Below are 14,788 nucleotides of genomic sequence, written 5' to 3'. Positions count from 1 at the left end.
AGACATGACTATTACCTGAGCAGTTTTTTCCATACATTAAAGAGTTTCGTGGTGTTAGACCTAGAAAACCAAGCTTTTTAGGAAACTTAATCATATTCTATAGAATTTGTCATTTCATTAACAAATTTAACAATTATTAAATGGAAATGTACTTTACAGCGCAAATTTTGTTATTAGCATGGTGCAAAAAAAAAAATGCTTATATGAAGGTTTGATACCAACAAAACATTTTTCTCCACTCTATATAGAAATTCCAAGTTCTCACTGAAACTGAATTCCTGTAGCATACCTTTCCAAAATGTACTAATGTATTCTTGTTCCATTCTTCATTCTCCATTGTTGTTGGGTAGTTTGGGTTTGTTTTTTTTCCGTCAGTTCACATTTGAAGAATTGGGGGTTCTTTCCAAACACATACATTTCCTTTTGACTCGCTTGAAGCACCCCAAGAAAGTAGTACTGCAGTTGTGTGATACTGTTGGGGAGTAACAGCCTATACAGAGAAGTATTTCCCTTTGTAGAGCTCATTTAGAAGGCTGCAGTTGGAATTGTCAGCCTCTTGATGGCACCTGGCACCACAATAATTGCCTCTTTCTTGTTTTAACCATTTGAGCTGGCAGCTTCTTGCAGTCATTCCAGCAACAGTGTTATTAAAAATTCCTTCTCATATCCTGGAATGAAATAAAATGGAGAATATGGAGATAGTCATAACTCCTCCCCAGTGTTAACTATCCAGCCAGAACTTCAGAGAGAATAGCTTCACATTATATTTTTTTTTTGTGTATGTGTTGTTAGATAAGTAAAGATTATAATGAATATTATTTTTCAGTCAGTAGCTGAATTTCTTAAATTCAGCTACGAAAGTTTTTCCTTTCCTACTGTCTCTGAAGTTGGTGGTTTCCAAAACAGTGAAAGAGCAGAAGTAATATAAATGTGGAAAGCTTCAGTGGCAATTACAATTCTGGTGAATGGCTGATGGCAAGGACTATAGTTTGAAGGGCAAAGTTATACCATTTTTCCTGTATGGCAACAGAAATCTGTTAAAAATAAATGTTAAAATTTCTATTAATTGCAGTGTGGCCAGAATTTCTAAAAACCTGTTCAGATACTATCTCTAGCAATTACTCTTTTCCTAGCATGATTTAGTCTTTACCACGTATAAAGAGCTGATCCACAGTCTAATTAACCACCTATTCTAATTGTAAAAATCACACAAATAATACTGGCACTCAGAAGCATTGCAAATGGTGTCTTTTTAACTTTTGGTAAGAGTAAAATGTGAAAAGTCAAAGACTATTATTATGTCTGTTGAATAGTCAAAAAAGATGAATTGTGATGAAATCAGACAATTATGGTATCAGCATAGTAATGTGACTTTATACTGACCCTGGATATTGTGGCATTATTGTAATCTTTAAATTGTTAAATTTAATTGTTCCTTTTTAGCAAAGCGTATGGAATGTCAAAGATTAAAGCTGGTTGTGAATTTTTGTCTTAGGTGAATTTATGTGGGAATCCACTTGAATGGTTACTACACTAAGCAGAGCAGTATCTGTATCCATGATATGACTGAGAGATGATGTCTGACTATGTCTTGTAGGGCAGATTATCTTAAGGAATGACAGAAAAGAAAATGCTCCCTAGAACACACAGAATTACTCAGTCATTTTTCTAGTTTGGATTTTTGGCACTGGCTTGTCATGCCTTTGGTTCATGGAACAATTCTTTTTCTAGTGAGTTCTGTCTCTTGATAAGGTAGCATTGGAAAATAATTCCATGATCATTTTTTTTGCCCACAATCAGTGCTGGTTGATTTTATTAAAGAATGATCAAGTTTGCATTTGCTAAAAGCTCTTGACAGATCTTAGACAGCAAAGGGGTCTTAATACACTGAGAAGCATTTAAGCATGTAAACTTTGAGAAGACCAAGCCTTTCCGAGGAATTACATTTTGAAGTCTGTTTTATACCCTTCTTTTGCTGGTATTGCTGAGTGTCAGAAATATTGTAGATGATCTTCTTTTGACACACTTCCCTTGTGCCCATATTAATTTCTGTACAGTAGCAACATTATCTGTGCCAGTATTTTTAGTAAATGTGGTATTTATCTTTTTTAATGCAGTCCAGTTGCATAAAATTTGAGCTTTACTTTTTTTTTGTGACAGAAATATTATTCATGTACCTGATAGTGTAAGTGAAAATTACAAATAAGGAACAAATTTAATTGAACTGAGATATTTATGAAGTGAAAAAGAAAGCATTGCTGTGTGTAGCGCCCAATCTCTAGTTTCTGAACCAAATTTACAATTTACATTCTGAGTGTAAGAATTAATTTTTCTTTTACATCTTTGCTATGCCAGTACAATCAGATCCCAACACCAACTGTAAAATTGTTCATTAAGTCAAAAACTTACCAGGTCTAAAGCTAACAATCACCCAGAAAGAAGTCTTCAAGTTTCATTACTGTCAGTAGTGCTGCAGCAAAGCTACAAATAAAGGCTTTAATATATTCTAGCTTAAAGTTTTCTTTATTCTGATGCAGCTTCAAACACAAGTTTGAGACACTGATTAAGAATGTAACTTTATGGAGTATGTGTTAATTGTTCCCAAACAGAGGTAAAAATGGACATAGCAAAATGAAGCAAAGGTGATTTGCATTTAATAAAATGAAATACAGACAAGTTGTTGATCTAAATGAAGTTTGTGTTAGGGTTATTCATTATATTTTCCCCTTTAAGTATCTCAGAGTGGAATTTGTCCTAAATACTTGTGCTTTCTTCTGGAAGCTACTACATCCTCAAGACAAAATGCAATTAATTCAAAGTACAATGTAACTATCTGATTTTTAAACAAAAGTTCTTTAGAGTGAAGAAAGGAGTTCATTTCATCATGTTGCATATTTGCACTATGATTAACATACATATGATTTTAGTTCTTTAGCATTTATAAGTCTATTTATGCAGATGGACTCCTGAGCCCAGACTACTCTGACACAAGAGTGGGATTTGGAGAGATGTGGCACTGTGCCCATGTTCTTGCAGAACTGCTGCTTAACTGGAGGAAAGCTGATAGTGATCTGTTTGGTCACGGAAAACTCCACAAAATAACCACATTTTGTGGCAAAGCAGCCTCATCTAATCTAACTCATCAAAATTAAAAGGTGGTACAGAGGCATAAGCATGCATCCTTTGTTTGTGGGTATGTAGAACATTTCTATACAGGAAAAAACAAAATTTTATTTTTGTTGTAATTTTATTCATTTTTCTTTTGTTTTCAATAGTGTGTGACATAGTCTCACAGATACACATGCTGTATTTATTGTTGAGTCTGTGTATGGGTTGGACAATAGGCAGAATGAGGAAATCTCATGGCAGACCTCTTCAGTGGGATTCCAGTCCAGCATCTACCGGCATTGCTGTAGTAGTTGTTGTTACACAGGTTTGTATTTCATATTAATTCTTACACTGAAGTAAGTATGCAGCTGCTATTAAGTATGACAGAACTGTGAACCAAATAATTTCAATATTTTAATTTTATGAGGGAGGGAGTATCAAGACTGGAAAAAAGCCCATAGCATAATGTGCACCCAGTATGTCTAATAGGTAACACCACCTTCTCTTTACTTCAACAATTTAAGATGTAGCTTCACAGTATGTTTTTTTCTAGCAGTAAAACCACTTAAGAAGTTCCCACAGTTTTCCAAACTCCTAATTGTGTCAATTGTTTGTAGCATTATACTGTGAACCAGATAAGTGAAACCAACCTAGATTGGGGGGAAAAAAAGAAGTAAAAAAAATTTTTTTTGCAGTCATTTTATTCATCTGATTTGTAATGTGGTCCTATAAATAGTTGTAATCAGTACAGCTAAGGCATTGTGAACTACATTATGCAGGTTGACAACCAGCAGCATGGGAGGAAAGACAAGAAAAGCTGCTGTGACAAAGTCTTTGTCATGAAAAAAAGGGAATCATCAGTGCCTTCCTTTTGGTAACACTCAAATAGAATGTCTGACGGTCCTTTCAATCAATATAAGGAAGGGAATTCTTGAAAGGTTCATGTGCAGGATTGGTCTTGCAAATATACAAATGGTCTGACACATAATTTCATTCAAATATTTTCCATTAGTATAAATTAGAAAGTTAAGTAAACCAGTAACTTAAAAGTAAATTGTAATGGAAATCATTCAACCCTGGTGGTGTCTTTTGTAAACAAATTTTTTTAAATCACATCATAAAGACAAGAGAATCTAAAAACCATTGAGAAAGAGAAGAGCAGGGAGAAACTGGAGACAGTAATGAGGAAGAGATTATACTGAAGATTTTCGTGCCATTTGGGTAGTATCTGTAATTAGTGCTGCTTCTAGACTAAATAAGTGGACTTCTAGAACATTAAGAATAGCTGGGAGCTGGCATTTCTTGCTCATTAAGAATATAAACCAAAGGCTGTTAAGGTCAATGGGACTGTTGAAATGTAAAGATGGGTGTCAAAGTAAGGTGGAATGAACCTATCCAGCCCCAGAAATATTACATGCCGGTAGTAAAGAAGACTTCTAAAGTATTTAATTTCATTCATGCCTCTGCATTTGTGCATATGTATGGGTGTGTTAGTACTCTGCTGCTTGAGACTGGAAAGTTCTTCGTTGTTTCCTTTTACTATACATAGAAAAGACACTCAGTATAATCAGCTTGATCTTATTTTGGTTCTTATTTATGGTAAAAGTGGGGCAGGCATTATACATATGAGCTGCTTCCCCCAAGACTGGTCCATTACACATCTTTTGGCTCTTGGAGCAGCACTGGAGCATTAGCACAAAGTTGTCTATCTTACTTTTACTGGTAAGGCACAGCTCTACCACATCTCCTCCTGGTACCATTGGGAATGTCAGGTTCATCAGGAGTCTTATGGGAACACATTATGGATATTGGAATACATCGTTGTCTTAAGTGGTTTTGCACCCCATATCAGTACACTTCCCATGTCTATTCTCTCCAGCAAAATTTCCCTCACACCAAGAGTATCCCTTCTGGAGGGGGTATTTTCCATCTCATGGTTCAGTACATATGAGCGACACCTTCTGCTGGATTTGTTCTCCTTATTACAGAGTGCAGCTATTGGGCTCAGGAAAGAGGATTTAGACTGTATCACCTCTATCAAAGATGATGAGTTCAAGAGTTCATCTCTGGATTAGTCAGTTGTTCACTGCTCTGTCTAGATTGATGTGGGTGTTTCACCTGCTGTAAACAATCAGTGGGCCCTTTTAATGGCTAAAGACGTAGAATAACCTTCTTCCTGTTCTGATCTTTCCCAGAGATTCCTATGGGAGAACCAGCTTCCTCCTATGCCAGAGATTGGACAGATTTTATGTAGATAATCAGAGATGGTCTGAGGACTTGCTTTGGAGACTGCTGGAAGCTATGTGTGTTAGCCTAATGCAGGAGATAGAGATTGCACCATCTTAGTTTTGTTGACATTCTCCCGTACCTGTCCTTGTCTCATCTTCAGGGAAGTCAAGAAAGTGGACAGCCAAAGAAAACACGTTATTCTTCAACTTAAATACAGTTTTGACTGGCAAGCTATGTGAGCCTGTTTGCCTACTACTAGTTCAAATTACTCAGCAAATTTTCAGGGGTTTTTCTCCTCTTTGTACTGATGCTATGGATTTTTTCTTTTTGTTCTTTCAGAAGCACTAGCAATTTCCTGGGCTATTTTTATGGGTTGCCTTCAATGTCAGGTGGACACAGCCTCCTAGTCAGCAAATGTCTTGTGGTCTTTGCAGCTGCAAAGAGGTAACATCTCAAAGGAGGGACAGGTCTGCCATTTAGCATCTGTCTTTGCCTTAACTTGTTCTTTATTTCAGCCACAGAACAAAAGATTCTCAGGCTGCTGAGCATCCATTAAAAATTCCACTTTCTGCTGCTGAGGCACGAACCTTCTGCAGAGCTTTATTGATGGCAGGCCCTTCCTATCACATAGACCTGAGGAGTTTCAGCTTCCAGGGCTGACCAGACTGGAGGCAGTGATTCTGGAAAGATAGCTGATTGCTCTGAACCTGATCAAAACAGCACAGAATCTTATTGCATTAGACATCATCCTACACAGGGGTTCTTAGGTGTGCTCAGAATGAGCTCTACCTCTGACCTTAGATCTAAACCATTTTTTGCTGTACTGGTATTGTGTGACATCAGATAACTGAGTACTAGATATAGTTAGAAACAGCTAGTTTGCCTTGCTGCTCCTTCTAATTTCCCTTTTGCTTCCCCCTTCCCCTTGCCTCTCTGGGGTGATCTGTCCCATGAGAACCTGTCTTTGCTGGAGATTGATACGTTATCTTGGCTTGTCATAAAGTCAGTGTTGGCATCGTGAAGGAAAGGAGGAGTTCTCCCATAATTGTTTTCTCATGACATGAAGGAAGAGTGTCTGGTTCTTCTTCATATGGATGTGGAGGTTCAGCTTGTATATCTGGAACATCAGGATGATATCCATGGCCATCGTTCCTCTAGTGTTTGAAGAGAAAGGCCAGTACTGGACAGTGGTTGGTGTCCAATGTGATCAAGGATAGGTCAGGATTATATAAAGTCAGGCTTTTGAGCAGTGTATTATGTAAACAAAGAGATGGTCGTTCTGTTTCATCTTATGAAGAAGCAGTTGTGACTTTAATGTTGGACATGGCATAGTGTGAGTCAGCTCTTTAGCTTCATCTCTCATCCAGTTCTTTTGTCTACTGCCGAAGCACAGTTGTTCTTCTGGATAGCAATTAGAATTGTCCCCCGTGATTTCTTCTCAGAGCTCAAACATAGTTCTGCTCACTACCAACAAAAGATGTTTCAGATGTCTACTTCAGCAGGTTGTTGTCTGTTTGTTTTTAAGTTTGTTCCTGATATTGCAGCTGAGTGAGCTGACACTTGCATTTCTGTGGTCAAGGTAAGGGACTATAGAGTTCCTTGACCTTGATTTCTCATTTTTTTTTATTTTTTTTTTTTAATATTTCACAACTAAAGAGATTTTACTTCAACATCATGCTTGTCTATGAAAGTTGTTCTTCATTGAGAACAGATTGTCTAATCTGTTTTTACCTAGAAACACTCACTAGCACAGGTTTCTCTTTTATAGGATCCTGCTTTTCCCAGGTGAGTGAGAACAGCCCCAGCTCATAGTAAGGCAAATGATACTTTGTCCAAGTTTACACTGCGTTGTACTAACAGTTCCATCTCTGCCTCTAACACCTCTGCCTTCTGCTTATTTTGGAATAATCTAATGAAGCTGAAGGAAACTGGACTTCTGTGATCTCACATTCCTGTCAGCATACACAGGCTTTGATCAGCTAATGTTGTGTTGTTTACACTCTTTAAAGGGCTGGTCCAGAACACACTCTGCTGTCAGACACTATTATCCTATGAGGATTTGGGCTTTGTTCTCATGATTCCTTTACTCCAGCTCTTTGTCATCTTCCCATGAAAGTGGCTTCCTTCTTTGCTTTTACTCTTGGTGTAGACTCAGGAAAATTTAGACCTTCATGAGTCTGGTATTTTAAGGTAAGGTAGATCCCAGTGATATTTTCTTCTTAGAGCAGTATCACAGTTCTGTCCCCATCAGCCTTATGGCTTCCCCCCAGATGCTTGCTTGAGGAAGATTCTATACATAAGTTCAGGGGGTCTTTTATTTTCTCAAGCAGAATGTGTACAGTCCAGGGAAGTTAAATATTTTGGCTGTTCCCAAAAGTAAATGCTCACAAGCTGCTCACAAGACTGCAGTGATTCTGTAGCTGGTAGAACCCTTATTCCCTGTCTGAGCATGTTCTAACTGGACTGAAATATCTTCTGTGATAGGAATTCATCAATTTCATGCCAAAACTAGTGCTGTAGACACAACGTTACCAAACACTGTGCTGTATCTCAGGAATTCAGGAGCAGTTTAGTCTTACTTCAGTCTTACTCTTTTACAGAATTCTCAGTCAAGTAACTTGATCATTTGAAGGTGTTTATTTGGAAGCACTCTTTTTCTGAGCATTATGGTGAGAACATTTGAAGCCTGTTGGCCAGATTGTGTGCTAATAATCAGAGATGTTGAAGACACACATACTTTACATCTGTCCCTCTCTCATCATTCCATTTTCCATCCAGGTGATTGAGGAGTGACTGAAGTGACAGCAGCTGTGAAATGACAGGGCTGTGTCCCCCCTAGGTAAGGGAGGGAGAAAGTAGGAGAATACTCTGAGGATATTATAAACAAAAATTATTCTAATACTTAACTGATGAGACTCAAGGCCACCCACTTTTGGAAGGCACAGGTGGATTACACATTTTTTTAAAAAGTTAATATTACTAATCTTTTTGTCTTTATGTAGTGAGAAAGCCTTTGAATGTGTTCAGAAGGGAATCTGACTAATTTATATTTCTAAATTGAGCCATAGAGTGTCTCCTTCTGAAGGCCTTCAGAGCTACTTCACTCATAAATCAAATTTGCTTACCTTTCTTCAGAAAACCTGCTTTATTAGGCACCTGAAGACTTGGTGCAAGTTAGATATGTGCAGTAGGTGGACTGGATTCCCGTGTATATTCAAGTTCTGAAATGCCATTCAGTTGTTACATGATGCTCTGGGTCTAAACTTTGTGTATTCTAATTTATAATGTTAGCACTCTCAAAGTCTTGAAAAGGTGTTCTTCAGCAAGATGCATTTTTTTATGCAACTGGTTGGCGCCTGCTGTCTTCATGACTAGGATTCAGAAACTAGGTGCTTGTTAGCCTGTTTTTCCTTGGAGAATATCAATATTGTTTCTCACAGTGCTCCCAGAACATTGGATTCTTCAGCAGATGGATACAATACTGGGAGTTAAGGAGGGGTTTACTATCTTTTATGTAGTGATCTGGTGGCTAGAGTGCTCAGCCAGATGTTGGAATGGCATTTGGAACCTGTGACACTCCCTTTCCTAGACCCTAGGAGGTTTCTGAGCCAGGTGCTTGCAGAGTCAGGCTCGCTCCGAGTTTCTGACCTAGCTGATGTTGAATTCTTCTCTCCACAATGGCACAGCTTCAATAGAAGGGGTGGAGAGTGGCCCACCCAAGAACACCCTATAGCCTGGCAGTTGCAGCACTCTCCAAGGAGGTGGGAGATGTGAATTGGATATCCTTTAGGCAAAGAAGGGAATTGTGGGAGATCCAAGTTCAACCTGGGTGAATGCTTGAGCCTTAAGGCTATTGTATAAAAGGGGCAGCAGCAGCACCACCCTCTTACTTCCCCATCTTTGAAAAGAAAAGTGAATCCTGTTAGGATTTTGAAAGAAAAGGCGTAGTCGCCTGCCTTTGAAACAAGCTTTACAGGTTGTGGATCACAAGTGAAAGGAGACACCTCCCTATAGCTCTGTGAAATCATTTCAGTGGTCTTCCTGCAGAGTAGCACAAGTGTGCAAGTGATTATTTCAGATTTTTTTCTAAGGTGCTACACTCTCTCTATCCAAATTAGAGGAAACTTTAACTTGTCAAGCTTTCTAAAAGTTAAAAAAATCCACAAAGTGAGACTTCGTTCCTACCAGTTGCAGTTGGAGTAGTAGGTCACGGCAAAAAGCCTTTCGTACTAGGGTTTTTTGGCTTTTTTTGCTTCACATGGCAGTCCCTAACAAGTAGAGTGGAGCATTACCAGATAACTTAATCTGTGATGGGAAGGTTAGTTGAGAGTTAGTATAATCTGGTTTACTCTACACTTTGCTATTGTTCTTTTTCAGAGCTTTTTGTTAATTTGGGAGCAGTTTGAAGATACAAATCACCACAGCTACCACTCACACCATGGCTTGGCAAGCGGGCTGCTCATTGGCCTCAGAGTCTGTCTAGCTCTGTCCCTGGCTGCTGGGCTGTACCAGATTATCACTGTGGAGAGAAGCACGCTGAAAAGGGAGTTCTATATCACCTTTGCCAAAGTATGGGCTACAGCAAGCAAACCGATCCCTTCTTCAGTAAATATAATTCTGGCATGCAGTTGGCTGAAGCACTAAACTCTTTCCCTCCGTAAGAAAGTTAAAGTGTCTGATTTGATTACATTGCACCTTGTCATCATACTCTGAGTAGGCATTTTAATTTGACAAGGAGTATAGAGCTTTTTAAAACAGAAATCCCACCTTTCATTGTGTGGTTTTCGTTATGTTGATTGAAAATTAAACAATGGGTTCATAAAATAGACAGAAATGTAAATGTAGTTCCTGTAACTGTCATCTCTTTCTTCTAAGCTGGCATGTAGTCATTTTACAACTTACACTCATTTTCTTTTTTAGGCCTGCATTCTCTGGTTTCTGTGCCACCCATGTCTTGCAACCATTGCTGTAATATTCAGAGAATATCAAAGAGAAAAGGTATGTACAGACAAGATAAAAGAGATGAAATTTGAATAGTAGTTGTTCTTCATGTTTAATGTTTGTTAGCAAACTCATGCTCTTAGGCTGTTAATCTTATGACCCCAAAGCAACTTGAAAAGTCTTAGTCACACAGCTCTCATTGATGCTAATGTGAGTCATATTTTACAAAGGCATACAGGGCTCAAATCATCTAAGGGTAATCATTTCTAGGTTAAGGGAGGGAGAGGGGGAGATTGTTAAGTCAAAGGAAAATGTGGAGGGGGTGTTTTGTTTTATTGTTTGCTTGTTTGCTTTTAATTAAAAACACCTTGGGGATTCTTTTAACAAAGAAAGTAGAAAGATAAATCAGTGGAATTTTTTTTGTTGTTTGCTTTTTAGTCTTCATCCTTTAAAAGCTTTATGTGGCTAAATAGGTCAGGGAACCTGTAGCTGAACTATATTCTTTAGATCAAGAAGTCTATCCAAATGTGTTGTTTGGTTTGTAAGCTCTAAACAGTTAAAAACAAAGGTGGACTCACTGAGTTTCTCGGTTGCTTAAACATATTGGGAACTGGAAAGCTCTGTGTGTGGAGCCTGCCATGTTCAGATGAAGTGCACCACTATTCTCAGGTGATTGACTACCTCATTCCAGCACAGGGTTTGCTTCTTTTTTTTATGCTTATAACCATCTGTGCATTTGTATGCAAATATATTCAGAAAATGAGCTTTTATTTGTGTAGAGGGTATGTAAGGGAAAGAAAAAGGTTTTATTAAATATAAATAATAAATTGAATACTGTGTTTGATTTACAAAAAATAAAAAGGAAATCTAGACAGAAAAAAATTGATTCCTCTGGAGTTACTAATGAAGAGACTTTTTGTTTTGCATGATGAAAACATCCTCAGGGAAGGAGGACAGTCTCCAGGGGTAGGATCAGTAAAGTAGTGTTTTAGCAGTATTTTGAGATTTTGAGCTTACTAAAGGAAGACTACCATTGCTCTGCTCTTGCATTTGAGCAACTTTAACCATTATGTGCAGTTGCAATTTCTACACTATGATAATGCTAATTCAGCTGTGTTTGCTTCTTCAAATGCACCTCAATACAATAAAACGCACAATCAATAAATAGCATATTTATTTAAGAAAAACATGTATTTTAAAGGACTGCCTGTACAAAAAGTGAAGACTTGTGCTTTCTGAGAAACAAGTTACTCCTTTAGGCATTTGATAAATACAGCCTTACACAGCTTTTGCGGATGAAGAGACTTGAACTGAAAGAGATCTACGTGGGATTGATAAATCACTATCCTCAGCTCCATGATTGTGCTAGTGCAGTGTTTCCGAGCTTTCTTTCCCCCCCGCCCCCCCACTCTGTTTGTTGTAAGAATAGAATATCTAAACATCACCTCTGCTTGTGAAGCTGCATGGGTGGTGAATTGCAAGTCTGAAATTCCCCAGAACTGAGACTGCCAGAAGGGTTATGTGACTTGCTCAGGGCTATCTACTGATTTAAAAACACCCAGGTGTGAGAGTCTGATTCCTGGACTTAAAATGCATGTTCAAATCTTTTGTAACTGCAGCAGTATTAAAAGGTTTAAAGTTAAACCTCAAGCACTCATGCTGATAGAAATTTATTGTCTTGTTTAGTGAGAGGGTTTTTTTTTTACTTACTATTTCTTTTTCTCTCTTTTCCTGCCTCTAGATTATTACCATAGGTGTTATCCTCTGTCAGTGCATCTCCATGGTTATTCTCTACAGACTTTTTTTATCTCATAGTCTATATTGGGAAGTATCTTCACTGTCATCAGTGACATTGCCACTAACAGTATCCTCTGGACATAAAAACCGACATCACTTCTGAGATGTTTAGGAAGAATACATTCTGTAATAAATGTGCAATAATGACTTGAATATACAGGTATTTTTTTTTTTTTTGTCACAAGTGTATGATACGTTGGTTTCACTGGAAAACTGATAATATCAAAGCACTTCACAGACCTTTGGTCTGACAAGATTCCTAGATTAATGTGTTCGAAGTATTGTGGAGTGTTAACATCCATCATTTGAAAAGTTTCATACATATTGTTTAACAAGGGGTGCTGAGCCATATAACAGAAGAGTACAATGAATTTTTTCTCTCCTGTTCACGGACACCAAAAATGCCCTTACTTTGTGTCAATACTAGTTTTGAAATAAAATGCAGTTCTTAAAACATCTACATGCTCAAACAAGTTTAAAATAGGCCAGTTGTGAAATTGGTGTGATGCATAATGATGAGTACAAGGGGTTTTTTTTTATTTTCATGCTTTAGAGAAAATGTATTTTATGTGTCAGTGTAAAAGATGGGGAAAGAAAGCAGGGAGAACCATCTAGAAAATATATGTAAAATGTTCACAACTTGACTGCAAGAAACTTTCCTTTATCATGGGTGTAAAAGAAAAGCCTTTTCTGCATCTAGTTTTCATACTGGTTAAAATTCTAATGGGAATGTAATTAGGGTTTATATCTTCCTTTTTTTAAAAAAGTAAATGTAACTAAAAATTTCATCAATTCAATCAAGGTCTAAACCGTTTTTGAGGCTTAGAATACATAGCAACATAAAGGTAATTAAAACAGCAGCCTTGCATCTTTTAGAGGAGAGAAAAAAAGGCAAAGAAAATGGAATGGGTGTTGTGGTACTAGAATTTTAATCCTGATATAATTCATTTCTGTTACATTGAGGATTCAATCATAATTAAGCCATATACACAGATTAAATTAACAGAAGCATTTCAAATAAATGTTGGTTTCAGTCATCAACTACCCATGAATTCCTGCCCAAGGATACTTAATCAGGATTAAATTTTCTATGAATAATTGAAAAACAAAATACTCACTGGATTTGTTATAATCCATGTTGGCACTGGGTTGTAAGTAGTTGCCATCTTCCATCCATTGTAATAAAGCCATTCTACTTTGTGATGCCCTAGCATTCAGGAAGCCAGTGTAAATATATACTTTATTGAAGTGCCTATTTATAGAGTATGATTAAATCATGCTGACACTTTTTTCTTTCATAATAAGAACATACCTATTGCCATTGTGAGTGAAATTTTTCTTTTTGAATTTAGCTTAGTTTAGACTTCATACATGTGTGTTTCTTCACAAAATGGATTTTATTTTCTAGTAAATCAGTGTTTGCTTCTTCTTAACAGTGTGCATTTGATTATGTCTCCGTGAAAATGTGAATACACTGGTTCTAGCTTTAAAATAGCACTAATTTTTCCATTTATCTTTGCCTCAGTTGTAAGCATAGTTGAAATATAAGTCTGTTCCATTTTAGTTTAGAGGCAAAACTAGATATTTGCCTTAGACTAAGGCAAAATGGCAACATGACAAAGTTGCTCATTAAATCATCTCCTTTCTTATTGTTTGTAATTCAGATCAAGAATGGCAGGTTGAGGCTGGAAAAGATGAGATATTATGATTTCACACAATCTTCAGAATGATTAAAAGATTAATTATTACATTCCTCTGATAACCACACAAAAATATTATTGGTTTAAACTTCAGTCTTTATTTTCCTGCTTATCTTTGTACTTTTCATCTTCTGAAGAAAAAAGCATCATGTTTTTGATAAGTCTCCAATAGTGTAGTAAAAGAGTTCTAGCTACCCTCAAATTCACACATAAAATAGAATTTTCTGATAGACACAAGTGTTACTTCACAGTTTATGATCCATCATGATAAAAGCTTTAATCTGTGCAAAAAAACCCTCTATGTGACTTTCAGAAGAGGCACTCCATTTGTTTTATTCTCCAGAAGTACCGTCTTACTTCCTGTAGTTCTGACTTCACTTGGTCAGTATTATGATACCATTTACCTTATTTTCACTTCATACCCCACAACAAATCATGGTTCATTAGCGTAAGCACGAAATGTGGGGTGATGTCTTTTACATCTTTCCCACATTGCCCCGTGGGTCAACAGGTAACATTAGTTTCTTAGTTTGGCATTGGATCCAGTTATTTGAAAATAAATCTTAATTTTGCTGTTAATGTAACTGTACTAATGAAGTATCTCCTTCTCATGGTGAGAGCTACAAAGGGTCTCTTAGCAGGTGCCCGGGTTTCAGCAGATAACCAGTGCTCACCAGTTGGTTGTTACTAAACAATGCACGCTGTAGCAGTACATCACTATGACTGCAGTAATAGTTAATTTGGTGCAGGGTATCTTGGAGAGGGGGGAAGTCTTTAAGTATGACTAATGGACAAAGCTTCATATTTAACCTGTACTCTGTGTTGAAACTTACTGCCTCTGATCATGCCTGAGGAGTGGTTCAAGTATGTAAAAGTCTCTCTCTTCTTCCTAACTTACATCTCCTGGGAGAACAGCTGATAAGACCTTGCTTTTTTCATGCTTATCCAGGCTGTTACCCATTCTATCAATTTGATTTCATAACTTCATCTTAAATAAATAGCTTCCAGCCTTC

General features: G+C 37.3%; 1 protein-coding gene across 2 annotated transcripts in view; it reads left to right on the top strand.

Moving 5' to 3' along the window:
- Window positions 1–14,788, top strand: part of GPR180 (G protein-coupled receptor 180) — a 25,118-nt gene extending 10,330 nt beyond the window's left edge. Inside the window, exons 6-9 of one of the 2 annotated variants that reach the window (XR_015284461.1) lie at window positions 3,276–3,433; window positions 9,715–9,994; window positions 10,258–10,335; window positions 12,020–14,788. Coding sequence is in view for 1 of the 2 variants with exons in the window: in XM_086880894.1 (XP_086737020.1) it covers window positions 3,276–3,433; window positions 9,715–9,906; window positions 10,258–10,335; window positions 12,020–12,178 (587 nt within the window). In the remaining variant the exon portion in view is untranslated. The remainder of the gene's footprint in view (window positions 1–3,275; window positions 3,434–9,714; window positions 9,995–10,257; window positions 10,336–12,019) is intronic. The other variant, XM_086880894.1, reaches the window with a different exon arrangement.

The sequence above is a fragment of the Cyanistes caeruleus genome, chromosome 3 (assembly GCF_971803275.1).
Source record: "Cyanistes caeruleus chromosome 3, bCyaCae1.hap1.1, whole genome shotgun sequence".
In the NCBI taxonomy this organism is placed as follows: domain Eukaryota; kingdom Metazoa; phylum Chordata; class Aves; order Passeriformes; family Paridae; genus Cyanistes; species Cyanistes caeruleus.
The sequence above is the reverse complement of the archived record's forward strand: the minus strand, read 5'-3'. Positions and strand labels throughout refer to the sequence as shown.